Consider the following 25,707-nt stretch of genomic DNA (forward strand, 5'->3'; position numbering starts at 1 on the left):
CAGCTCAAGAAGGGATTAATTAGCTAATAATATCAGGTATTTTAACCAGGAAACCACAGTTATGCAGTGCAGGGGTTTCAGGACTGGAGCTGAACTCTGAACTAACTGCACTAGCAAACTTACAGAGTCACGTCTGTCGAAACACGACGTCGTTTTCCGCCCCACGACATTCAGTCTGATATTTAACGCTCATGTTTCTCCATTCAGACGTCATTTAAATCAGAAACAGAGAGTGAAGTTATACCGGCGGTCTGCAGCTCCATTAGGGGGCGACTGTTCATCTCTCGGCTGTTAACGTTAGCTAAAGTTATCTAAAGGCCAGCATTGATCTCATCTGTGTTAATTAGCTGATGTCGTTACCCTCCTATGATCACAGAGTTTATCTCCTCTTTATTCAACACCATGGGGTCCTTTACCCACCCTGACGTGAAGAGCCGGTGGGCTTCTGTGCTTTTAAATGCTCTGAGAGGCTCCAGAATAGGGAGAGGAGCTGAGTATGAGATAAATATAAATGTCAGGACAATTCTGTAGCTTTCTGCCAGTTTAAGTGGGACCAGGAGTTCAGGGGAGACTGTATAAGGATCTCAGACTATTTTATAGACTTTGTCGAGGAAACGTTTTTCTCTTCCAAAGTGAGGAGAGTGATTTCACCTCAAGTTGAGTTTGTGCAGAGGAGCAAAAGCCAGAAATTCGGTCCCAAATATGGCAGCCATAACAGAAAAATCACATGACTGAAACCCCAGGATATGTTCTTTTTCTCACCATTGTTTCAGAGCAGTTGTGTAGTATTGAGACAAATGTGAATATTCTATAAATATATGCTATATGCACTATATATGTGTCATATTGAAGCCATAGTCTGTCTTTTGCAAGAGCAGTTGTTTATTTGCTATTAGCATGCTGAACCGCTAGTTTTACAGAGCAGACATTAGCAAACCTTACCCAAGGCTAGTTGTCCCCTTAAATGGTCAGGGCCCACTGGTGGGCCAAAGGTTTAATTGTACACTTCTATAAGCTAAGAATAGCTTAACCAGTTTGCATTGAAGTCCTTGTAGTTATCCCTTAATATGTAATAAGCCTGAGATTTTAAGGGGTTACAGTGTCCTGCTAATTTGCTACATCGCATTAATAGAAAATGACATCTTTACATAAATGATATTGTGATATATTAAGTATTAATACTTAAATAATTCATGAATTTATTAATATTATGATGTGTATTCATGATATGATAATGATATGCATGCTTCTTGCTAATGCTGGAAGCAACTCAGCTCTCTTTACTCATCAGAATCAACACTCACAGGTGTTTTCATTCACAGTGTGTCTATTTTTACATCGAATCGTATCAGCATGTCTGTGACTGACTGCTGGAGACCCAAACATGGTTGTATCCTGGGGTGGTTTCCATAGAAACGAATAAAAAAGAACCAGTCAAAATTATTAATCAATCATCATGTGAAATTGAGCAAACTGTGCTGCACATTTCGAAACTGATGTTTTTCAGAGATCCTGATTTCTGAGGCGTTTTAGAGTACAGTCTTGGAACATAAAAATATGCAAATGTATGCAAAAATGTGGCCACTCCTAATATTTTATTTTATTTTTATTTTTTCTTTAAGTAACAAGAATAATAGATTCACATGTTAAAGCACAGTTACTTTATATTTGATTAACTATTACAAAGTTTGGACACCATTCCAGCTGTAAAGTCTTAGAACTTAATTAAGTTATGCCTTAATTGCCTCATTAGGACTGGTTAGGCATTAGGAATTCTCAGCTGATGACAATTCCAGAATGTAATGAATTCCCTGACTCTCTAAACCTTGTGTTAAAATTCAACAACCATTGCCTCCTCTAAGCAGCTGCCTAATGATCTGCCAGTGAAGCTAATTGATGCCTATAAAGCAGGGAAGATTATAAGAAGTTATTAAAGCACTTCCAGCTTGGAATTTCCACTCTCGGAAATGTCTTTAAGAAATGGCAATTAAGAGAAACTGTGGGACTCAAGGCAAGAACTGAAACTCTCAGATAGAAATGCTCAAGGCAAAGCAAAACCCCCATATGACAGCAAAGGACTTGCAGGAATGTTGGAGCAGCGTTCCACTCTGCAGTGTTGCTTGCACAAACATGATCTGCATGGAAGACTCATTAGAAGGAAACCTTACCTGCGACCTCATCACAAACATCAATGTCTGAAGTATACAAAACAGCATCTAGATAAGCCAGAGGTATTGGAAACAAGTGCTGTGGACTGATGAAGTAAAGCAGAAACTCTTTGGCCACAATTACCAGGTATGTTCGGAGAAAAAAAGGAGCAGCATTTGATGATAGAAACACTGTGCTAACTGTTAAGCGTGGTGAATCTGTTGTTTTGGGGTTGTGGGGCAGCCAGTGGCTCAGGAAACATTGCACAGGTGGGGGGAAGAATGGTTTCCACTAAACATCACCAAATTCTGACACAGTCATTCAAGAACCTGAAGCTGAAAAGAGGCTGGCTTCTACAGCAGGACAGTGACCCAAATATACCCCAAAATTCACGATTAACAACTTCAAGGGATGCAAGCTGAGGCTTTTTTTGGTACTGCCTTCACTGTCCTCTGTGCTGCGCATGCAGAATGGCCCAAGAATATTGCAAAAGTGGAAGCGTTCTATGAGGAAGAGTGGGTGAAAATTCCTGAAACAGGAATAGAAACACTCCTAGCTGGCTACTAGTGTTTGTGAGCTGTGATATCTTCCAAAGGGGGTGCAGTTCTGACTAGAGAGAGTAGGATGTCACAACTTTTGCACGTGCCACAAATACTATATATTATTGTATTTTTTAAGTAAATCAGATATGAAGTAACTGTGCATTAACAGTTGTATAAAAATGTTGTTCTTCAGTTTGCTGCAGAGGTTGTTGATTTCTTTTCACTTCAAAAATTAACAAGGGCTTCCCAAATTCTCCATACAACTGTACGTATGTATATGCATTGTCATACTTGTCTTTAGAAATCAGTATATGGAAACAGCCCAGGAATAAAGACAGTATATGGTGTATGTATGTAAACTGGAGTGCACCAATGCAACTGTACTATTCTCACCAAGCCTCATTCAGATTTATGAGTTCCTTGCGTTCTCTCTCTCTTGTTTTACCTCAGACTGTGAAACAGCAGTTTTCGGACCTGATGCTGATCGACAGAACAGAAGGGGAGGAGAGAGATGTTTCACAGATTGCTAAAGCGCTGTGAGTGATCCCACGCCAAGAGCTTCCCAACTTTTTTGTTTTGCTGACACTCTCAGCAGGCGTTCTTTTCTCCCATCTGTGTTCCAGCAAACCCCATCCTACTACCCTAAAATTATCTAGTACTTCATTGATAACAGCCTGTCAGATATACATCCCACCAGTCACCTCTCCATTCTAGTCCACACTTCCACAAACTGGGTGCACAATGAGGTTACAAGCCAACCCCAACACAGGAAACAGGTCACTACCGCTAATTGCAGCCTTGGAGGGATTTGTTGGGAAATGATGAGTAAAAAACTGTCGGCACATCATGTGACAGTGTGATGGCATTTGCACTGGGGAATTCTGGGAATGATGCCTTTTTCACTCCTTTTTCAGTTTCACACCTACATGTCTAAAAATACGTGATTGCTGTGGCGTGTGGCTGCTGTTTGAAACGTGTTAATCAGGTGGGAGATAACGAGTGGCTGTGCTCCATTAATTCAGCCTAATTAAAAATCTCATCACCCACGGCCCGCGTCAGTCTTTCTCAGCCATGATCTGCTGGAAATGTCTCAGGCTCAATCTCAGAAACCCCACTGTTCCTAATATAGACCACAACATACCATCCACTACCTTGTACTTCCACTCACTGGCCGCTTTAATAGAAACACCCACCTTGTATTTCCACTCGCTGGCCGCTTTATTGGAAATGCCTACATTGGGCTTCCTTGACTGGCCACTTTATTGGAAACACCCACGTTGTGCTTCTACTTACTGGCCACTTTATTAGAAACACCCACTTTTTGCTTCCATTCACTGGCCTCTTTATTGGAAATATCAACATTGTGCCTTCACTGTTTGGCTGCTTCATTGGAAACACCCACCTTGTACTTCCACTGACTGGCCACTTTTATTAGAAACACCCACCTTGTACTTCCACTGACTGGCCACTTTTATTATAAACACCTACATTGTACTTCCACACACTGGCCACTTTATTAGAAACGCCCACCTTGTACTTCCACTCACTGGCCACTTTATTGGAAACACCTACCTTGTGTTTTCATGAACTGGCCACTTTATTAGAAACACCTATGTTTGAATAGCCAGCAGTTAGCATTAGCATTAGGCAAATGGGGTCTTGCCAACCTTCCATTTGCGCCCTGTTGGCACGTTTTGCTGGGCTATTCCTATATGGTATGGTGCCTACGTTTGGAGTCGGTTGTTCGTTCGGCCTCGTGCGAGACTGTGGGGCGGACTCGGTTTGTGTCGCGGTGCCTGCATTTGGAGTCGGTTGTTCATTCGGCCTGGTGAGAAACTGTGGAACAGACTAGGTAGGTGTTGTGATGTAGGCTGGGTCTGTTCTGCAGTTTCTCATTGGGCTGAATGGGTGGCTGACTCTGGGTGTAGGTGTTGTGGTGTAGACGGGGTCTGTTCTGCAGTTTCTCATTGGGCTGAATGGGTGGCTGACTCTGGGTGTAGGTGTTGTGGTGTAGACGGGGTCTGTTCTGCAGTTTCTCATTGGGCTGAATGAGTGGCCGGCTCTAGGTGTAGGTTTTGTGATGTGGACTGGGTCTGTTCTGCGGTTTCTCATTGGGTTTGGTGGGATTTTTGCCTGTGTTCTGTAGGGCTTGTCCGGCCTCACGGCAGTGGCTATAAAAGAAGGAGGATAAGGTGATTCCTTACAGCTGCTTTACGTTGTTCTTGGACAGAATCAGTCGTATATTATCTCTGCTGTAGTGCTGAGGTTATAATAATAAAACAGATAAACCTTCAAAAAAAAGAAAAGAAATCCCTATGTTGTGCTTCCACACACTGGCCACTTTATTAGAAACACTTGCCTTGTACTTATACTCACTGGCCACTATATTGGAAACGGTTGCCTTGTACTTACACTCACTAGCCAGTGAGAAGCCTTTATTTCATGAGCACAATGTAGGTGTTTAAAAGTGTAATAAAGTGGTCGGTGAGTGGAAGCACAATGCGGGTGATTCCAATAAAGCGGCCAGTCAGTGGAAGCACAAAAGTGGGTGTTTCTAATAAAGTGGCCAGTGAGTGGAAGCATAAAGTAGGTATTTCTAATAAAGTGACCAGTGAGTGGAAGCACAACGTGGGTGTCTCTAATAAAGTGGCCAAGGCGAGTATTTCATGAAACAAAGGCTTCTTCACCCAAATAGTGTGTTACATTCTGAACAGAGAGCCTTTTAAAATTCATATTTTGGCATTTTTAAAGCCAGGCAGTCACGATGCAGCCCACACGACCTCAGTTCGTGAGACTTTATCCCTCTTTATCCCCTTATTTTATTTTTTGTCTCTCTCTGCCTCTCACTTTCTCTTTTTCAGCCGCCTTTTTCCTCTCAGTGCTCTGCTATTGATGTATCTCAGCTCTCGATTAAGAATGAGTCTGGCTGACCTTTCAGAATCATTAGGCACTTCACTAGCATGTTTAGCCATGCCGTACAGAGAAATTGCACTCTTGGGGATGTGAAGCTGTCCAACTCATGCTCATGAATGCCCTAATGGCCGCCGCCGTTGTTGTGCAGTGATATTGTTTCCTGTTTTGATGTGGGTGCGATCCTCGGTGCCTTCGCAGCTCAAGTAGGCCATTTATTGCTTTGAAGATCCGTGCAGATACCAAATGCGGCACGCTGCGCGGTGGGATGACACATACATTAAGAAAGGAAACAGTTTTTCTGCATAATTTCTCCTGAAACTTGGCCGTTCTTGTCCACAGTGTTGAACAAAGCGCTTCCTGTCCTCATGACCTTCCTGTTCTCGCTCCGCAGGCAGAAGAAGGTGCACCTGCAGACCCTCAGAGAAAGATCAGAGGTTGAGAAGATGAGCCCTCGAGAGCGGATGAGGCTGCGGAAGCTGCAGGCTGCGGACGAAAGGGCCAGGAAGCTGAAGTGAGCACAGTTAAAGGGATCATTCGGACGAAAGATTCTAACATGACTATTGGCTAATAATAAATTACCCCTGCTAGCCACTAATTAGCATGTCTCTACCTCGCCATAAGGCCAACACCTCACCTCACGACCACAGAATATTCATTAACATATTCACTAATTAGCTGCTGAATAGCACGCCTTAAGACATAATAAGCCTGAGAATTTAACTTATTAATTTAAATATAACTCCATAAACTACAGGCTTATTATTCAGTTATTCATCAAAAGTTATTGTTAGGTTACTGCAGTGAATTGTTTAGTATTTACTATAAATGAATCAGTATCTACTATGAATTATTCAGTATATATGCATATATACATTATTCACTAACTGTAAACTAATTAGTATCTACTATGAATTATTCAGTGTCTTGTATGAATTTATTATGCACTATGAATTATTTAGTGTATACTATGCATGGTTCACTAATTACTATAATCTAATTTGTATATACTATGAATCAATTAGTGTCTGCTATTAAATATTCAATATCTACTATGAAGTATTCAATATCTTCTATTAATTATTCAGTATCCACAAAGAATTTTTTCAGTATATACTAAGCATTATTTACTCACTACTATAAACTAATTAGTATATACTATTAGTGTGTTATTAAATATTCAATATATTAAATATTCAGTATTTATTCTTTATACTTTTTTGTATCCACTATGAATTATTTAGTAAATATCATGCATTATTCACTACCATAAACTAATAAATAATAAGTATCTACTATGAATCAATTAGTGACTGCTATTAAATATACAGTATCTACTATGAAATTATTCAGTATCTACTATGAATTATTTAGTATTTGCTATGAATTATTGAGTATCTATTATGGATTACACAGTAACAATTATAAATGATTCAGTATCTACTCTGAATTATTTAATATCCTCTATGGATTATTCATTACATATTGCACATTATACAGTAACCTCTATAAATTAATGTCTATAATGAAGTATTCAGTAACTACTGTAGCTGGGACTGTGGATTATATTAGTAGTCAAGTAATCTACTGTATATATGCTAATGCTAATTGGTGCTAAGTGATGGCTGCCGGTGTTCGTTCATCGCTAGCCGCTAACTGAGCAGTGAACACTACTGTTTGTTAATGAAAGGCGACTTTCTGAGCTTGTTTTTGGTCATTTTCTCTGAAAGTAGAGTTGGGATGAGGAACGGCGTTTGGAGTCAAATGTTAATGTGATGTGGACAGTCAGAAACACCCCAAGGTCACAGTGTGTCCCAAAAACACATTAGCTTTGCCTGATATTTATCTGGATTACTCTAATGTGTTTCTGTTTGTCACCATATAGATGAGCGTCTGCATGGACACTTAGCCGTCTATGATGTTTTCCATAATAATAACCCAACGGGACATTTTCATAAACATGCCTGTCCATTATAATGAAAACAGAACATCTCAGATTACCTCACTGCGTCTGCTGCAAATTGATGTGGAGACGAGCTCACGAGCTGATGTACAGTACGACACGGCTCTGTGTGCGGCTTACCCAGCGTTTTGGATGACCAGGTTCAGGATGACAGGTTTATATCATGCCATTCACCTCAACAGACAAATCGTGGAGGAGAAATATCAGGAGAACCACCATCGCATGATGGAGCTTCGCTCCAGACACTTCCAGAAAATCAGTGTGAATGTTTTAAAGGTAAAACTACAGTTTGTATGTTCATAGTTCATTTCACACAAACACATTCTGAATTTTATGATAATCAACACAATTATTTTTTCACATCATTTAAAACATGTTCTCTCCTGTTGTCTGTCACGAAGGAGAAACCTGAGGACGCTGACTGCCAGAGGCAGCCAATCACAGACCAGAATTTTACTAGCAGCCACTGTGGACCAATGGGAGAGCAGCTTGCTGACAGGTTGAACATGTCTGAGCAAACAGAACGTGGTGAGTGCTGTTTCTGCTGTTACACACTACAGAGACACATGTCTGCACATTTTAATGTACAATTACTGTTTATTTGCTAAATTTAGCATATTGGAAAAAATAAAATATTAAATCTGGCTGATGCAGAAGTTATGGCACATTGTATATTTTATGTTTAATTTTTTCCAGTATGTTAAAGTCAGCAGATAAATAGAAATTATCCACTTTATTGTTCCCTATTTTGACTGAACAAAGTGTGGAATTTGACAAGGAATGTTCAAACTATAGTATTTTGATGGACACATAACTGTTTTTTCTGTCTGCAGTCATACAGGTCACCTTAATAGAACTAGTCCATCAAAACAGCATTACACAATCTCCACAATAACTTGATGTACATTTATCTCCAATCCCATTTCACCCCTCGCCCCCTACCACTCAGCCCTACCCCTCCGTTTTGTGGGTTCAAGTCTAGGGGTAGGGTGTCCTGATTCTTGTTGAGATAGAGGGGGAGGGTGAAGTGTTGGAGCTACATGACCCTCCAAACAGAGGTTTTTCAGAGACTCCAAACAGAGAGTTATGAGAAAAAAAGAAAAACCGGCAAGATGGAGAACAAGAGACCAAAGAAACCCACAAATGTGAGAATTTTTCAGCTAAAAAATTTCAATAACCACTGTATTTATCTTAGTTTAATGTCATTTCAGTGTATTTTGGTCCTTTTCTTCATAACAAGCCTAAAAATCTCTAATAGTATGCTAATGTCTCAGTAGCTAGCTGGCTAACTTTCCCATTCTACCTTAAACAGTCCAGCAGTTCTGATGCCTGAAGCGCCAGAATGTAACTGCTGCTCCATTTAAGGTGGAACGGGGAAATTCGAACAAGAAGCTGGTGAATATCTGACTTCAGCTTCATATCACTGAAGAATTAGGGGTGGGTGATAATAAATAATTGCCCCCCTCTTTAAAGGCATATGATTCCCTAAATGTAACTAAAGCCCAGCAGTGAGGAGCTGAACTTTACCCTCCTCTGCTGTCACTGCAGACTGGCAGGGTCGCCTACAGAGCAGCGCTGGTAGCTGTTAATGAAGTGATGCTCTTTTTATTTGAGGGTCCCATTTCAGAGAGAAGATTTCAACCCACTACCCCTGATAACTCAGTTCTAAAGGGGCAAGGTGACAGGGCGTAGGAGTAAAAGTAAGAAATGGGATTAGGCCTTACTTTTGATGCTGTACGTTTGCAAGATAGTAATTTTGTGTGTTTGCTGAAGTAGGAATGTAGATGCTGCAGTGCTAAAACTGAAGAAGCAAACTTCAGAGAACAAACATGTCGTGGCCATAAGGGATTTAGCAATTAACGATCGCTTAAATGGCACTCAGTGCGTTCAGCCGAGCGCAGAAACAGAGCTGAGGTGCAGAGCTGAGGTGCAGAGCTGGGTCGGGCTCAGCTGTGCCGCGGCTCTGAGTGGCTATCAGTGTGGTAATGTGAACACGGCCGCTGAGGGAGGCCTGAGGGAGCGATGGCGTGGGTGGAAATGGGGTGCATTCATAAAGGTGAGGGGAACCGGTGGTGCGTGTGCAGCGAGAAAGCTCAGATGGTGTTTTGGGGGGCCATTTGACTGCAGACTCCGTGGGGAGCGGGGGGCTGTTCTGAATGCGCTTCTACTCATCAGCATCACAGCCATTCACACTGGACCCATCGTCTCTCAGGCATGGAACAGAAAATTCAGGAATTGAAGGAAGATAAGAATGTTTCTGCCCGCAGGACCCAGTCGGCCAGCATTCGGACTCTGACACTGAGCAGCTCTCCGAATATTACATACCTGGATTAGCCTAAAGGGAAGCGCCAGCATTTCATTAAACTAATCTCACTCTGATCTGTGCTGTAGGTTCGACAGACAAAACAGTGAGGGGACATATTCAGACACATTTTTTTGTTATTTATTGTAGTTCCAGTGCATAAACAGAGAATACCTCTGTTCATTTTTATGCAGAATTCATGTGTATTTGCTAAATTTAACATATTCAGAAAAACAATAAAGCGTAAAATGTGGCCTGTGCAAAAATTATGGCACATTTATATTTTGTGTTACATTTTTTTCAATATGCTAAACTCAGCAAATAAATAGAAATTGTGCAAAATTCCTTATTTAGGGGTTTTCTGTAGAGAATTCTACTATCTATCCATATATGTATCTATCTATCTATCTATCTATATATATATATATATATATATATATATATATATATTTCATCAATCAATTGATCACATACAAAGAGAGCATCAGCAAGCTTTGTTTGGTGATAAACACTTAGAGTGGGAAAGGTGAAGGTCTAGACTACTCCGATCCAGCTAAACTAGATTATTCTTGTTCTATTTTTGTTCTTGACCTTCACCAACCCTGTAAATTACAGAGAACCTGTTGTGGTCTAAATTAGCCCACTGGTGAATCATCATTCTAATGGCCATGTCATCATTATCCTAATCAAAAGACATGCTAAATGAAAGCAAAACGCCTCCTCCTTGACCCCATAATTGAGTTGGGGTATCGTGATGATAAATCTCTGCTCGGGGTTTTCAGGAAGGCCTGGGCGGAGATCTATGAGTTCCTGTCTTTATTGACATTAACTCTGCAGATTACAGAGCAAATCGGAGCTCTTTAAAGAAAGAGGAGGCAGGTTTCTGCTCTGAAGTGACCGAGAGGAGCCACACTGTGATTTGTAATAAGAAGGTCCATTCTGTACTGCAGTGCACATTATAATATAAATGTTTAAGAAGTCGAGTTAAGAATATGACAAACTAAAAATGAATATATAATGTGAGTGTGGCTGTTTTATTACAGGATATATATGTACCTGTGGTGAGCCTATTAGAGCTAGGCCTTCAGTTGGACCCAGACATGTCAAAACCTGGTCAAAACACCCTGTAATGATGCTAATTTCATCCAGCCCACATATAAGATTTCTAATAGTATGTTAGTGCTAAGCTAATGCTGGTCCACATTAACATTTTTTGTCATTCTGGATTAAATGCAGACAGCTAAAAGACATTCCTTAGGGTTTATTAGAAGCTTGTAACAGACATTATGAATGAAAGCTTGTATGTATCAGTTTTACAGTAACTCTTTTAGTAAAGAGTCCTGACACAGAGCTGCCGCCACTGTTTTACATTCCTAACAACTAATCAAACCTGCTCGTATGTATCTAGAACTTCTAGAAGAACTAAATTTTATTGCAGGATATATAGTATATACCACTGGTGAGCCTAGTAGACCTAGGCCTTCAGTTAAAACCAGAAATATCAAAACCTGGTCAAAAATTAGAAAAAACACCCTATAATGATGCTAATTTCTTCCAGCCCACCTATGGGATTTCTAATAGTATGTTAGTGCTAAGCTAATGCTGGTCCACATTAACATTTTGTTGGTCATTCTGGATTAAATGCAGACAGCTAAAGCTTGTAAAACATTCCTTGTGTTTTATTAGAAGCTTGTAACAGACATTATTATATATCTGAGCTTATATGTATCAGTTTTACAGTGACTCTTTCAGTAAAGAGTTCTGACACAGAGCTGCCGCCACTGTTTTACATTCCTAACAACTAACCAAACCCTGCTTAGACTACAGCTCATATGTATCTAGAACTTCTAGAAGAACTTTTCTTAGAATTGATCCCATTGTAAATATGTACCTGTGGTGAGCCTATTAGAGCTAGGCCTTCAGTTGGACCCAGACATGTCAAAACCTGGTCAAAACACCCTGTAATGATGCTAATTTCTACCAGCCCACCTATGGGATTTCTAATAGTATGTTAGTGCTAAGCTAATGCTGGTCCACATTAACATTTTTTTGGTCATTCTGGATTAAATGCAGACAGCTAAAGCTTGTAAAACATTCCTTGTGTTTTATTAGAAGCTTGTAACAGACATTATCATCTATCTGAGCTTGTATGTATCAGTTTTACAGTGACTCTTTCAGTAAAGAGTCCTGACATAGAACTGCCGCCGCTGTTTTACATTGTCCCATTGTAAATCAAAGCATGATTGGTTGCTTCCTCTGTCACTACTTTAATTACAGAATGTTGGTAGTTAATCTAACATGTAACCAATAAGAGAGCTCGCTCGGCTGTATCTACCCAGATACCACAGAGAGAATAATCTTGATTGGATCATTTTGGGTGTTTCAAGATATTAACCCTTCTATTTCCAAGCAAAACATAGCAAGGAAATAAGTGTATTAATTGCAGAGTTTAAATCGACAAGCATGAAAATCATATTAAATAAAAATGAACTAAAAATTACAGACATTTTTTTTTCCCACAGAAATCATCACTCCTTTATGAAGGTCTAGAAGGTCCTGAGGGGATATACAGTACCAGACAAAGAGATATATATTGTATCATTACTGCCATAACCAAACCTGTGAAATGTGAACTTTATATTAGAAGGAAAAACATTCATAATGTTAATGTATGCTAATGTCATTTTTGGACCGTTTCTATTGGCCCATTTGTCATAGGGTTTTCAGATGGTATAAAAAAGAGGTTGTAATATGACAGTGACAATATATTCCATGATTAAATTGCTGAATGATGCCTGAGGGAAGTATTCAGCCACTGGCAGCAAGACTTTATTTATTTTTTAATAAATTCTAATAAAATCCATTATTTTCTCTACATGTTAAAGTCATCTGCTGCCGTCTCTGTTCAAACACGCCATGCTTAATGTTCCTCATATCAGCTCCTCTCAGCACACGCTTGTCTTTCTCCTTTACGCTTGCAGTGAGCTGTCTTTACATTGAAGTTCTGAGCTGTTGCTTGGTTCTCAGCTGTAGTCCAGTGCGCTGCTGAGGGACTGAGGGACCGCCTGTGTTTATACTCTTCGCTGTAAATGAGCGTCTATCTGCACTGATGTTTCAGCTAAACGTTAATGACTACACCAGGGACCCTTGTGTGCAGGTGCGGAACGCAAATCTGAATCGTAAACACTGACAGTTGGAAAGTTATGCATTTGCGTATGTTTTCTTGTCATTTTTATTGACTTTGTTTACTTATTACATACTTTTAGTGTCTGCTTCAATTGTCTGTGTTTGCTTCAGGGAGAAGTTCAGGATTTTGTTGACATGCTCTAATTAAAAGTGTACGTGATCGGTGGAGTTTTTAAGTTGATTATTTGGCTTTGTTTCCAACTTATTTGGAAACGTACACCTCTTAAGGCAGCACGGTGTTATATTTTTTCTTAAAACTGAACGAAGTAGGATTACTGAGTATCGAGAAAGAAGAGCCCACTAAAATATGTGTGCGCCGCTGTGGGTCGTCCTCTAAAGTGACTGATATAGGAACCAGAATGAGGGATTGTTGATCTATAATAAGACACTTATGGTGAATCATGGTAGTCATGGTGACTTCTGGTTCCTATCAACACCACTGTAAAGAAATCTGAACCATTTCACACCAAACCACTCTGAGTGGTCACTGACACAGTGAGATTATGCAGAATTTTTGAAAATTTGGTGGATTTCCCCTTATAAGTGACTGATATAGAACCAAATGAGGGATTGTTGATCTATATTGAGAAACATGTGGTGAATAATTGATACATAGTGGAAATTTGGCAGCAAAAAATAGCCATTTGAAAGTCAGAGGTCCCAGAACAGATATGGCGGGAGTTTTTTGGACCACGTCAAATGCTTTTATGTGTTAACATCACACGCACAGGCTCAAAAAGAAGGTCCAACTCAATGTTTAGGTCTCAAAAGATCTCAAAATCATCATTATACTGATGAAGATATGATAATAATAGTAGATAGTTCAATCACATCCTCGGAAGATGCGTCCTTCAACAAGTTTTGACCGAGTTTTCTTCTTTAAACACACTTGCAAAAGTCTGATTCATCCATTTGTGGGGGTCCAAAGCATAAATGGTTCTTCGGCACATTGCATGCAATTACATATTTCTACCAGAGAGGTCTCCAAATCCTCAAAACTTCTATAGTGCTGCTTTAAAGTGGGAAAAAAATGTGGGAGAAAGTGGTGGTGATAGGAACCAGACGTCTGAAGTGTCTAATGCCTCTAAAAGCTCCCTCACAGAAAGTTATTACATAAATTGGTTATGAATTCACTGCTTGATGTCTGAGACACTGTTTTATGATAGTTTTGGCCTTAAACTCAATTCATGGTGGAGGGATACATGTTGGGTGTTGTGAGGCAAAATAGCCCCCAGAGAAAACTTATTATTTCAGATTTTCCACTATTTTCCATCATCAACATTCCATATAAACTCAGAAGACTCGTGTAGGTTCACTGGTGGTTCTGGATAGTAAATAAAATGTCTATATTTGTGTTGTAGTCATGGCGACCCCTGGTTCCTATCACCACCACTGTAATGACATCTGAACCATTTCACACCAAACCACTCTGAATGACTGTTTATATCTCAAAAACTGAAATTATGCAGAAATTTTGAAAAATTGGTGGATTTGCCCTTTGAGTGACTGATATAGGAATCAAAATGAGGGACTGTTGATCTATAATGAGAAACATGTGGTGAATAATTGATATTTGGTTGTAATTTGGCAGCATGCAGGAAACGTTTCAACATCTCTGCAAGCTTATTTATAATAATCAGGGGAAAAAAGCCATAACGATGCCAGACTCGTCACCGTCGTCCCAGCGATCTTATACTGTGCTAAAATCTTGAAGTTCAGCCAGAAGTTCCTGTGGATTGGACCTGTGGGGAACGTTTCACGGCCGAATAAAAAACAGCACTAATACTTTTTTTTTGCATAAGTGATTCAGGTGGGGCCGTAACAGCGCTGATTAAAATCAATGAAGCCGTGCGTCAGGGGAGGCCTGTCTGAAAGCGCTGAGCATCGTGAGTAAGCCCCAGCCTCATTAACCCGGCCTACACTCATCTTTAATTCCCCCTATTCATCTCCATTAAATCAAAGTTTAAGAGTTTATGATCAGGCTTTAAATTGAGCAAAGAGCAAGCATTAATCCCAAATCAGCACTAAAAATAGAGTTTCTTCAGCGTGTTGTTCATATTCAGCTGCTTTACTTTCACACCAATCACAGCTTTTACAGTGTTCACCGAAAATGTCAGCCCCCGAAAAGTTTTGGCCAAAAATGGTCAAAAGTGGCGCATTTGGTTTTCAATTAAAATTAATATAGAAATTGAACAGATATGTTAAAAATGTCACACTTAAAAAAATAATTTTAATGATAGTAAAAATAAGAAATAGTGGTTAAAACTGCTGTTTGTGTTCTTCACTCTCCTGCGCTGTTCAAACAGTTCGAGCAGCAGCAGATCAACAGTGAAACTCAAACACAGCCCACTGCAGCTGTGTGATATACACTCTTTAACCTACATGCTTTTAAACATGATTTAATGATTATTTCTATAATGAAAAATCACATAAATAACACATTAATAAACTCTGTATCTTTGGCTAATAAACTTTTCAACCTCTGGTTTTGAATGTTGTTACTGTAAACACATGTGATGTTTAGATCCTGCTAGTGTAGGTTCACAGCTGTTTTTTCTGACAAACAGTAAAGGGACTTGTGTGGTAATAAAGTGCACTAATGTGCCCCCTGCTGGAAAAACATCAGACTGCTAGATGGGAGTTCCAAATCCATGTCCACATGCTTTACATATTTCTAAGAATTAGACATTTACCATTGTTATAGTAGAAGGGCTCTCGAATTCAGCTTTAGATACCTAGAAGTATTATATGTTTATACTTTTAGAAGTTTTTAATATTTAATATTATTTATTAAGATGTTTGAAATCAAAGTAGTTCTTTCATTTCTCTTTCCCAACATGGTGATTTTTTACCTTTGAAGCATCGGCAGCGATATTAATGCTTTGGTTTCCGGCTGAATGTGTCCTTAATTTTGGTTTCTGTCAAGAATTTTCATTTCAGTGCATCTCTGGAAAAAAACAATGCAATATTCTAAAATAAAACAAACTGTGCTGTTAGATATCATATTAAATATTTAGAGTATTTTGCCAAGTTATCTGCCTCTTCACTTTTGTATTACAGGGAGGCATTGTAGATATTAATTGTATTATAACTTCATGCAGTCATTATAGAATCATCTACAGCTCTGTTCTTCCTCTGGACACTGTTAACATTTCTTCATTTCTTACAGCTTTTAAATTATCGGTAAAAAGTTACTCAGGACTAGAATATGGTTAGAATCATTTATCAGCTGCCATACTTTTTTATATTATTGAAACTATTGCAAACAGAGAGATTCAGAGTGGTTTGGTGTGAAATGGTTCAGATGTCTTTACAGTGGTGGTGACAGGAACCAGGGGTCGCCATGACTACAACACAAATATAGACATTTTATTTACTATCCAGAACCACCAGTGAACCTACACGAGTCTTCTGAGTTTATATGGAATGTTGATGATGGAAAATAGTGGAAAATCTGAAATAATAAGTTTTCTTTGGGGACTATTTTGCCTCACAGCACCCTGCATATTATGTATCCCTCCACCATGAATGGATTTTAAAGCCAAACTCTTTTCAAAACTATCGTAAAACACTGTCTCAGTCATCAGGCAGTGAATTCATAACCATTTCATGTAGTAACTTTCTGTGAGGGAGCTTTTAGAGGTGGACGTCTGGTTCCTATCACCACCACTGTGAACAATTCTGACTCAGTAAGTTTCTCTAGAACAGAGCGTTTCACACCAAACCACTCTGAGCGACTCTGTTCACAGCTCAACCATTTAATTATGCAGAAATTTTGAAAAATCAAGGGAATTCCCCTTTAAATACTGTCTGACACCATGATGAATTTTATCAGTATCATCTTTTACTTCTGATCACTTTTGTGGGTATATTTTAACTTTGGACTACTTTGTGCATCTCACTGGACAGTAATGTTTACTGGACTGTATATGATGAACGTAAAACAAGACGAAAGACTGTGAAAGAATGAAATGCCAAAGATTTCACTGATGCTAGAAAAGGTTATGTCAATAACAGCAGATAAACAACAGCCTGTTCAAATGTGTGCAGTGATATTTGCCACAGATTAGACTCTTATTCATCAGTTTTTGTACCATATTAATGTGGTTTAATTCCATTTAATGCAGTGTTATGGGTGCATTCAGTTTGTGTGACCTAAAAGTGGAATATTATAGTTTGCTCTGTGTCCTCATACAGCTGTATGCCACAGTTTAGGCACCCCTGGTGTCTATAAGTTACACATCCTCTACAGAAACACACTTCTGCACATTTAAATGCACAGTTGCTGTTTATTTTGCTGATTTTAACCTCTATCCACAGGCCCCCTAGTGTCCATTCGGCCAGACGTTACTTATAACCAGTGTAATCAAATGAAATATGTTGTCCCTGTTACTCTGTTATCAGAGGTATGTCTCTCTGACAACTATGCTGTGACTGTGTGTTGAGCTGCTAGTGAGCAATGAGGGATGAAAAGGAAGGGGTGAGAACCCCCTACTGTGAAAAACTATTCACACCTCTCCACAAAAGACCACCACACTGTGATAAAACAGACCACTGCAGCTTTCACACCCAGCTCATTTTGGTTTTGTAAACCATACACCCTTCTTCTGACATATATTTCATCCACACTGTTGAAGAATTATTGAAGACCTCCAGATTGCCCAGAAATTGTATTTATATATGGCTATTGTGAAAATGGATTAACATATTGGGAAAAAAGTTATAAAAAGTTATAGCACATTTTATATTTCATATTTTACTTTTGTCCAATATGTTAAAGTGTGTCAAAGTGTGCAGAAAAATGTATTTAACTGTATTAGTTCTCTGTAGAGGATGTGTTCACTTATTTTCACTTAGAAAATCAACAATACGTGGAATTTGACCAAGGGCGCACAAACTTTTGAATACAACTGCTTGTGCTGTAGACCAGTGGCGGCAGTCCACTAGGTCCATCCAGTTTCTAAAAGGCTCACCCAAAATGACCTCTTGAATTACTTTCAATATTAAAATTTTAATAATAAATTTAACATTTAAAAAAAAATTAAAATAAATCACTAAATGTGTTCTTTGGCTTTGTCCACACAGCAGGTAAAAGTGGCCCAAATCTGATCTTTTTCTTTATATGTGACACAGATGTGTGTCTGTGTGTCAGTGTGAACAGCAAAAACACTGAATCGGACATTTTCAGTTCTGATTTGAGACGCTTTCATATGTGGAACTAGAATCCAATACGTATCCGATCTGCGGCAGTGCAGCTCAGTCTGAACAGCCAGATCGGAATTCATGTGACTTTTACGTCAATCCAGCTCCACATTCAGTTTCTTGCTGCCAGGCTGATGTTTCTGTGCAAAAATTAGAAAAGACTCATCCAAAACCCTCCGTATTCGAAGAGGTTTTGAAAGAAATGTCCGAATGCGGCTGCAGGAGAACGAGGCTGCAGCGTCAGAGAACAGTTAAAAGTCTGAAAGCAGAGTTTAAAGAATCCGAGGACGCGAACCAAAGAAGTGACCGCGCCCTTTTTACGGCTCAAGCACATTCAGAGTGACGAGCCCAGCTGTCAGTCAGTGAAGTTTCATGATGGCTCCTGTGATGCTGGTGAAGATGAAGCTGATCTTCCGGGAGTGACTGGCGTCGTTGGCGGTCGTGATTGTTTGAGCCGTGGATGAGCCGTGAAGCTCTGTTCTTTCGTTCATGCGAGTCAGTCTAGGAGCTGATCTGTTCAGACTGATTGTTGCATACAGACCACATTTAAAACATATTGTGAACAGCCGAACACAAAAATCAGATTTGGTGAGAAAATCAGATTTGGGCCTCTCTTACCTGCTGTGTGAACGAAGCCTTTATACAGAATTCTGTAATCAGAATTCCAGTTTAATCAGTAGCCATAAGAGCCATTCGCTAAATGAACCTCGGAAAAAAGTCTCATCACTGAAAAACTTTTGTGCGTCAGTTTAGTTTTTTTTCCTGTTCTGATGTCGATGCAGCGCAGACACTTCGTGGTGAGGGTTAAGTTACTGCTTGGCTGAGTGAAATTCAAGGTTCGGCCCACCTGCGAATTTGTCACGTCTGTCCAATACGGCAGTCCTGCTGCAGGCCACGAACCGCTCTGTGCTGATAGTGTTCGCCTCTTCAGCCTCGCTCTGAAAGTGCTAACCAGCATTCAGCGACACTATTGATTATGTTTAAGGGTGTTTGATTGAGGTCAAGTAATCTACTAATCCTGGCAGTGTTTAATTTATCTCCACAAGTGCTGAATGTCCTCTAGAGTTTATTCAACAAAGCAGCTTTTTAAAACTCGGATTAGGGAAGATCATTGTACTTTGTGTTCCGGAAACGCGTTGTTCATTAATCTACATTTGAAGCACCGTTTACTCGAGGACTCCTGTATCCGGACACTTCCCTTTTAGCCTTGATCAACTCCCGTGAGATAAGCTCACCTTACTGGGGGGATCTGATTCTCATCTAATCAACAAATCGCAGAGCAGTACACTTTTCGAAGGGCCCATTTTTCATGAATTTTATCTTTTCTGTAATGTTCAGTTTATGTAGCAAAAACAGTCAGAATTTATTTTACATTAACATTTTCCAACCTTTCTGTATGACATAGAATTAAACAGGCTTTTTCATTACTGTGCCTTTAAAACCGATGTATGTGAATGACCTCTGTCCTAAATGGCTGCCCTTTTATTATTTAAAACCCAGTACAGACTGGAATGTACAGAAAACTGTTAAATTGGGACTGAAATCTTCAAGGCTGTGGGGACAAATAAACTTCAGCCACTCCTTTTGGAAGTCTGGATTCTGAAATGTTTAATTAATTTAATTTTCCACGTCTTCCACTCCAATAAATAATGATACAGACTGTCTGCAGGAACAGCACTCCACATCACTTCAACAGGAATGGGAGGAGCTAAACTGCTGTAGTCCAAAGGGGTGGGGCTAAATTGCTGCAGGTTGAATTGGTGGCGCTTAACTGCTGTAGGCTGAATGGGTGTAGCTAAACTGCTGTAGGCTGAATGGGCGGGGCTAAACTGCTCTAGTCTGCATGGGTGGGGCCAATGTGTTCCAAACTGAATGGGTGAGGCTAAATTGCTGTTTTTTTCATATGTACTATAAACAGTGTTGGAACGATGTTAACATAGAACATTAAACTTTTTTATTTAAAAAAAACAGCCAAAAGTTTTTCTTTTCCTCATCACGGGCCCGTTGATTGAACGTTACAGAGCCAGAATGAGGTCTCTGAACAAAGTGGTCCAATTCTGTACGTCCCCTTTCTAATATCAAAGGTTTGCACAGCTGTGTAAACATAAAACACCAGCTGGAGATGATTAAGTTCCTCTTAGTGTCAGAACCTGCTGGCAGTGTAAATTAGTTCAGGTGTGAGGGATTATAATGTAACGTCTACTGTAAGCCTCCTGGGGAGAGTCTTGTTGTGCAAAGCAGCTAAATAAAGGCTCAGTCGCTGAAGTGCGTGTATGGAGCGACTGACCACATGCCAGTCCTGTACTGCGCTGGTTTGTAAACGGCCTTCAGGGTTGATTTGCTTTGTCTTTGTTCGGTTTTGCTGAACTGCTCACGGCGGATTCAGGCTTTGGATGTGGAGGCAGTTATTGACTAGTGCAGTCGGGCTCGGTAAATGCCAGATTGTTTGCCAAGAAATCACAAGAGTACAAACATGCATACGCTCACCTCACTGTCTCATTATTTCACTCCTATTCTTTTCCTTTCAACACTCAAACCACAAGCATCAGACGTCAGGAGGAGAAGAGAAGCGCTTTGAAACAGACCGATATCCAGTCTCATTTTTCGAAACTTTAAAAACTTCAAAAAGTCTGAATTCACCAAAATGCATCTCTTACTGGCAAAAGCAAACGTAAACGTTAACTTTCCTCATAAGCAAACGCTTCTTTAAAAACGTACACAAGCCCATCTAATCCATAAACACTACTGATTATTAACCACGCACTAATACAGGAGTTGGCAACCCAAATGTTAAGAAGAACCATTTTTTTCCTTTCAACAAAAATCAAACCACCTTGGAAGCCTTAACATTTTATGTCCATTTTACCATCTTGGCTGTGTCTAAGTATGTGTTAATGTACTGGTATAGGCTGAAAAATATAAACAAAAACGCAGACTTACTTTGCTCTGCTTTAAGCTTTAGCTCAGCTATAGCTGCTTTTCTCACATCTCCAGCAGGAAACCTTTTCAACCAAAGTAGAGCAGTTTCTTGTAGAAATGTCTCTGAACATTTGGCTTTTTATTTTCTTGTTCGAATTTTCCTGTTCCGTCTTGAGCGTGAATGTAACTGCTGGACCATTTAAGGTGGAATGGGACAATTTGAAACAGCTTCGTGACTTTTTAGTGTTTCCGTTTCTCACTGCAGATTAAACGTATCAGGAAATCAGCTGGAGTGATTATAAACACTAATAAGTCCATTCGTCTCCAAATTATCGATGTTCATCTTAAATCTCTCTCTTTGCCGTTTCGTTAGCTACTAGCTAGACGAGACTGCTGTCTGTGTTGCTATGGTGACCAGCAGTCTGCGCTGATCTTCAGGGTTAAAGGGTGAATTAGCAGTTCTACATTAACTCCAGAGTTTAAGACCATTTATTGTTAAACTGTGTTGAACGATCAGCAGAGCTTTATTTTACTGTAAAGGAGGATTATTTTATTTTTACCTACTAATCTGATTCAGCTGTGGAGCCACAACAGGGCAGTGGAAGAGCCGCATGCAGCTCCGGAGCCGCATGTTGCAGAACGCTGTATTAGTACAATCAGTATTTCACTTTTATTTAAAGAGATGCAAATTAGTTTTTGGAGAAAGTACAATTAAACATGGACATTCTATAATTAGAATCTATTTATTTAGAAATATATTCAGAAAGAAAATAATGTGGATGCATTGTGAATTAACATTGCATACGCTCTTAAAAAAGATCAAGGGTTCTTTAGTAAAGACAGTTGTTCTATATAGAACCATGAACACTCAAAGAACCATTTGCATGCTTAAAAGGTTCTCTGCATGTTGAAATGTAGAATATGTTGTACACACTTAAAAAGATGGTTCTTTAGTAAAGAAAATGGTTCTATATAAAACCATGAAGACTCAAAGAACCCTTTTGCATGATTAAAGGGTTCTTTGCACCATTAAAAGGTTCTTCAGATTAATGGAGAATGTGCTTTAGATGGTTCTGTATAAAACCTTTTTTGAAAAGGACATCATAATAATAGAAGAACCCTTTTTGGTGCTTCAATATACAACATCATGCAAAGGGTTATTGAGTGTTCATGGTTCTACATAGAACCATTTTTTACTCCTAAGGAACCCTCAAACCCATCTTTCTTAGTGTGTATGGTTCTATATAACACCAGAAAGGGTTTTGCTATAGTTATGATGTCAAGCTTATAACAATAGCAGAACCCTTTAGTGTTATATAGAACGCTTTTAAAAAATATTCCATATAGAACCATATACAACACATTCTCCATCAATCTGAAGAACGATTCCATGATGCAAAGAACCCTTTAATCATACAAAGCGTTCTTTAAGTGTTCATCGTTCTACATAACACAATTTTTTATTCCTAAGAAAACCTTGAAGAACTATCTTTTTTAAGAGTGTGCATGGTTCTCTATAACACCAGAAAGGGTTCTGCTACAGTTATGACATCAAGCAACAGAACCCTTTTTAGTGCTATATTGAACCCTTTTTATAAAGGTTCTTTATGGAATCATATACAACACATTCTCCATCAATCTGAAGAACCATTTAATCATGCAAAGTGTTCATGGTTCTATATAGAACCACTGTCTTTACTAAAGAACCCCTGCAGAGCTGTCTTTACGAGAACTGAAGTCAGAGTCTTCAGAGTGTAGTGAGGGAGTGTGTCAGTGAAGCGAGTGTGTGTTCATGTGTGTGTCTTTGTGCTGTTTCAGACATTCCTGACGACCCCCAGGCCGCAGAGGCGTACTACTGCGAGGACGGGTTCGAGTCCTGCTCGGATGAAGACGATTCCTCTGCAGCTCCGTCCTCCTCCGCCCGTTTCTGCCAGACGTCCGGACAGGTGAGGAAGAGACGTCCCTTCGGACGAGCGGATAAAAGCAAAACTGTCAGTCAGATAAAATGACCTGAGAGAGATTTAAATGTCAGTGATGTCCGTATCTTTTCTTGAGGGTGCTTTAGCATTCAGGTCACTCTCAGGAAGGAAACAAAGAGTGAATTGAGTAATTTAAGTGTAATTCCACCATTTTTTTCTTGCATAATTAAGTGGTTAATGTGTAAACAATGTCATTGAGTGGTTTGATGTGAAATAGTTCATTGTAGAGAAACTTACCAGGTTACAGTGGTGGTCATAGGAACCAGGGGCTGGATTCACAAAAGTGTCTTGAGAAAGAAAATCTTAAATAAGACGTTTTAAACATTAATATAGCGGCAAACAGCTACTTTCAGTGTAAAGATGTGGTGGAGTGATGCCGTGTGTGCATTTTAGTCCTGCCCTGTCAAAATGTCGCCCTCCCCGTGTTTCGTTTAGCCTTCCCCAGACAGTGACCGCCCACACAGCAGTGTGCGTGGAACCGGGAGCTTAGGTGCTGCAATGTAGTCTAAGTTCCACAAAGATCTACAAAAGTGCGTTGGCCTTGACAATGCACATCCATGAACTTGAGGGGCGGAGCTTCTGAAGGAGCACTGAAGGGAGGGGCTTGTTTGTTTTGCTGTTGAGTTCAAGTGTCAACAATCGTCCTCCATGGGCCGGATTCACAAAAGTGTCTTAAGAAAGAAAATCCTCCTCCTTAATTGTGTGTTTTTTCTTAACTTCAATCTTAAGAAAAATGTTATTCTTCAAATAACTTCTTAAGAATTACCTTTTTTATAGTTTCTTAAGAATAATTCTAAGAGCAAGAGTTTTTCTTAAAAACATTGTTTTTAAATGTTTTCTTAACCGTACCACAGCCTCACACTGTCTTAGGCTGTTAGAGTTGATGAGGTCAGCGTCTAAATTTATCAGTTTATCTACATCTGCCCATCCTCGTCTCTTGCTTTCTGCCATCACCCCACATTTATTGTATTTTCCAAGGAGGATTTTTTTCCTGTTGGCTATTTCTTGCACCGTAACCTCTAGTTTCTTGTTGGCTAATTTTTTAAACGCTTGCCTTTATGTTTTTCCTCCATTTTGCTCTGAGCAGATTAAACTAAATAACAGAAATAACAGTTAATACAAATTAAAAATGTATCTTGCGTCGTTTATGGTGCATGGTAAAATGCAACTTAGCCGGCATAAGAATACAATGAAGATTTTCTTAAGAAAATCATAAGAAAATAATTACGATTATTTTAAGAGAATATTTGAGATTTTCTCACTTTTTTCGAGAACTGCATTTAAAAACATTCCTATGAACTTCTTAGTGTTTGTCTTAAGAACATTTGCAACTTTTTTCTCAAGAAAGTTTTTGTGAATCCGGCCCCTGAATCGTATAGTACTCCTTTAACTTCATTCTTAAGAAAAAAGTTACGAAAGATTGTTATACATCAAATCAAGGAGTATTTTTTCCCTATTGGCTGTTTCTTCCTCCATCACCTCTGGATCTTTAGAATTTTTTAAACGCTTGGTTTGATGTTTTTCCCCTATTTTGCTCCTCTGAATGGATGAATACAAATTTGAAATGTATCTTGTGCCATTTATGGTAAGCTGCAAAATGCAACACAGCATATTAAGAAAATAAAGATTTTCTTAATAAAATCTCAAGAAAATAATTAAGATTATAGAAAATATTTTGGAACTTGGAGAACTTGGAGAATTGCGTTTAAGAACATTCTGAACTTATTATTGTTTGTCTTGAGAGCCTTTGCAAGTTTTTTCTTAAGAAAACTTTTATGAATCCGGCTCCAGATGTTTGAAGAGCTTAATTCCTTTAAAAATGCATTTTTAAATGCATATTCATGGTGGAGGGATACATGCAGGGTATTGTGCTGCAAAATAGTCCCCAAAGAATTTCTTTTCAGATTTATCACTATTTTCCATCATCAACATTCATATAAACTCAGAAGACTCGTGTAGGTTCACTGGTGGTTCTGGATAGTAAATAAAATGTCTATATTTGTGTTGTAGTCATGGCGACCCCTGGTTCCTATCACCACCACTGTAATGACATCTGAACCATTTCACACCAAGCCTCTCTGAATCACTTTCAGAACTGCAGTGTTTCCTGACGTTAACCCATAAAATGTCAAGTTTGAGGCGTCATTATAAAGTCTCTCTGTATTCATTATAAAAGGCAACACCATATAATTGGCGTTATACATCGTTGCATGATACCATGCACTGTTTTCTGCACACTCCATATGGATTTTTCACCCTTGAACTGCAGCTGATTGTTTGGCTGAATAATTTACTTCTAAACAAAGCAAACAAACACAGGAAATCCAACCAATTAAAGAAGGAGGTAATTAGAATCCTCTTTGTTGTGCTAAGCAGTGTTTAACAGTGCTGTAGGTGGAAAGTTAAACGTTCAGAGTTTTAAATCACTTCAGCTGTTCGCTGGAACAGAAGTGAGTCAGACTGGTGCGCTGACGTCCACTCCAGGCCACTCCTGGAGGAAAAGCGCAAACGTGGCTAATAACGAAAATGTTAAACGGGCCGCACTAATTGGTGCCC

The 25,707-nt window shown here is 39.3% G+C and overlaps 1 protein-coding gene across 1 annotated transcript in view; it reads left to right on the top strand.

The window, feature by feature from the left end:
- Positions 1-25,707, top strand: part of nek11 (NIMA-related kinase 11) — a 110,466-nt gene that overhangs the window by 69,346 nt on the left and 15,413 nt on the right. Inside the window, exons 9-13 of the mRNA XM_036558919.1 lie at positions 3,141-3,226; positions 5,995-6,114; positions 7,746-7,839; positions 7,965-8,091; positions 22,991-23,118. Of these exons, the coding sequence (XP_036414812.1) occupies positions 3,141-3,226; positions 5,995-6,114; positions 7,746-7,839; positions 7,965-8,091; positions 22,991-23,118 (555 nt within the window). The remainder of the gene's footprint in view (positions 1-3,140; positions 3,227-5,994; positions 6,115-7,745; positions 7,840-7,964; positions 8,092-22,990; positions 23,119-25,707) is intronic.

The sequence above is a fragment of the Colossoma macropomum genome, unplaced genomic scaffold (genome assembly GCF_904425465.1).
Source record: "Colossoma macropomum unplaced genomic scaffold, Colossoma_macropomum, whole genome shotgun sequence".
In the NCBI taxonomy this organism is placed as follows: Eukaryota; Metazoa; Chordata; class Actinopteri; order Characiformes; family Serrasalmidae; genus Colossoma; species Colossoma macropomum.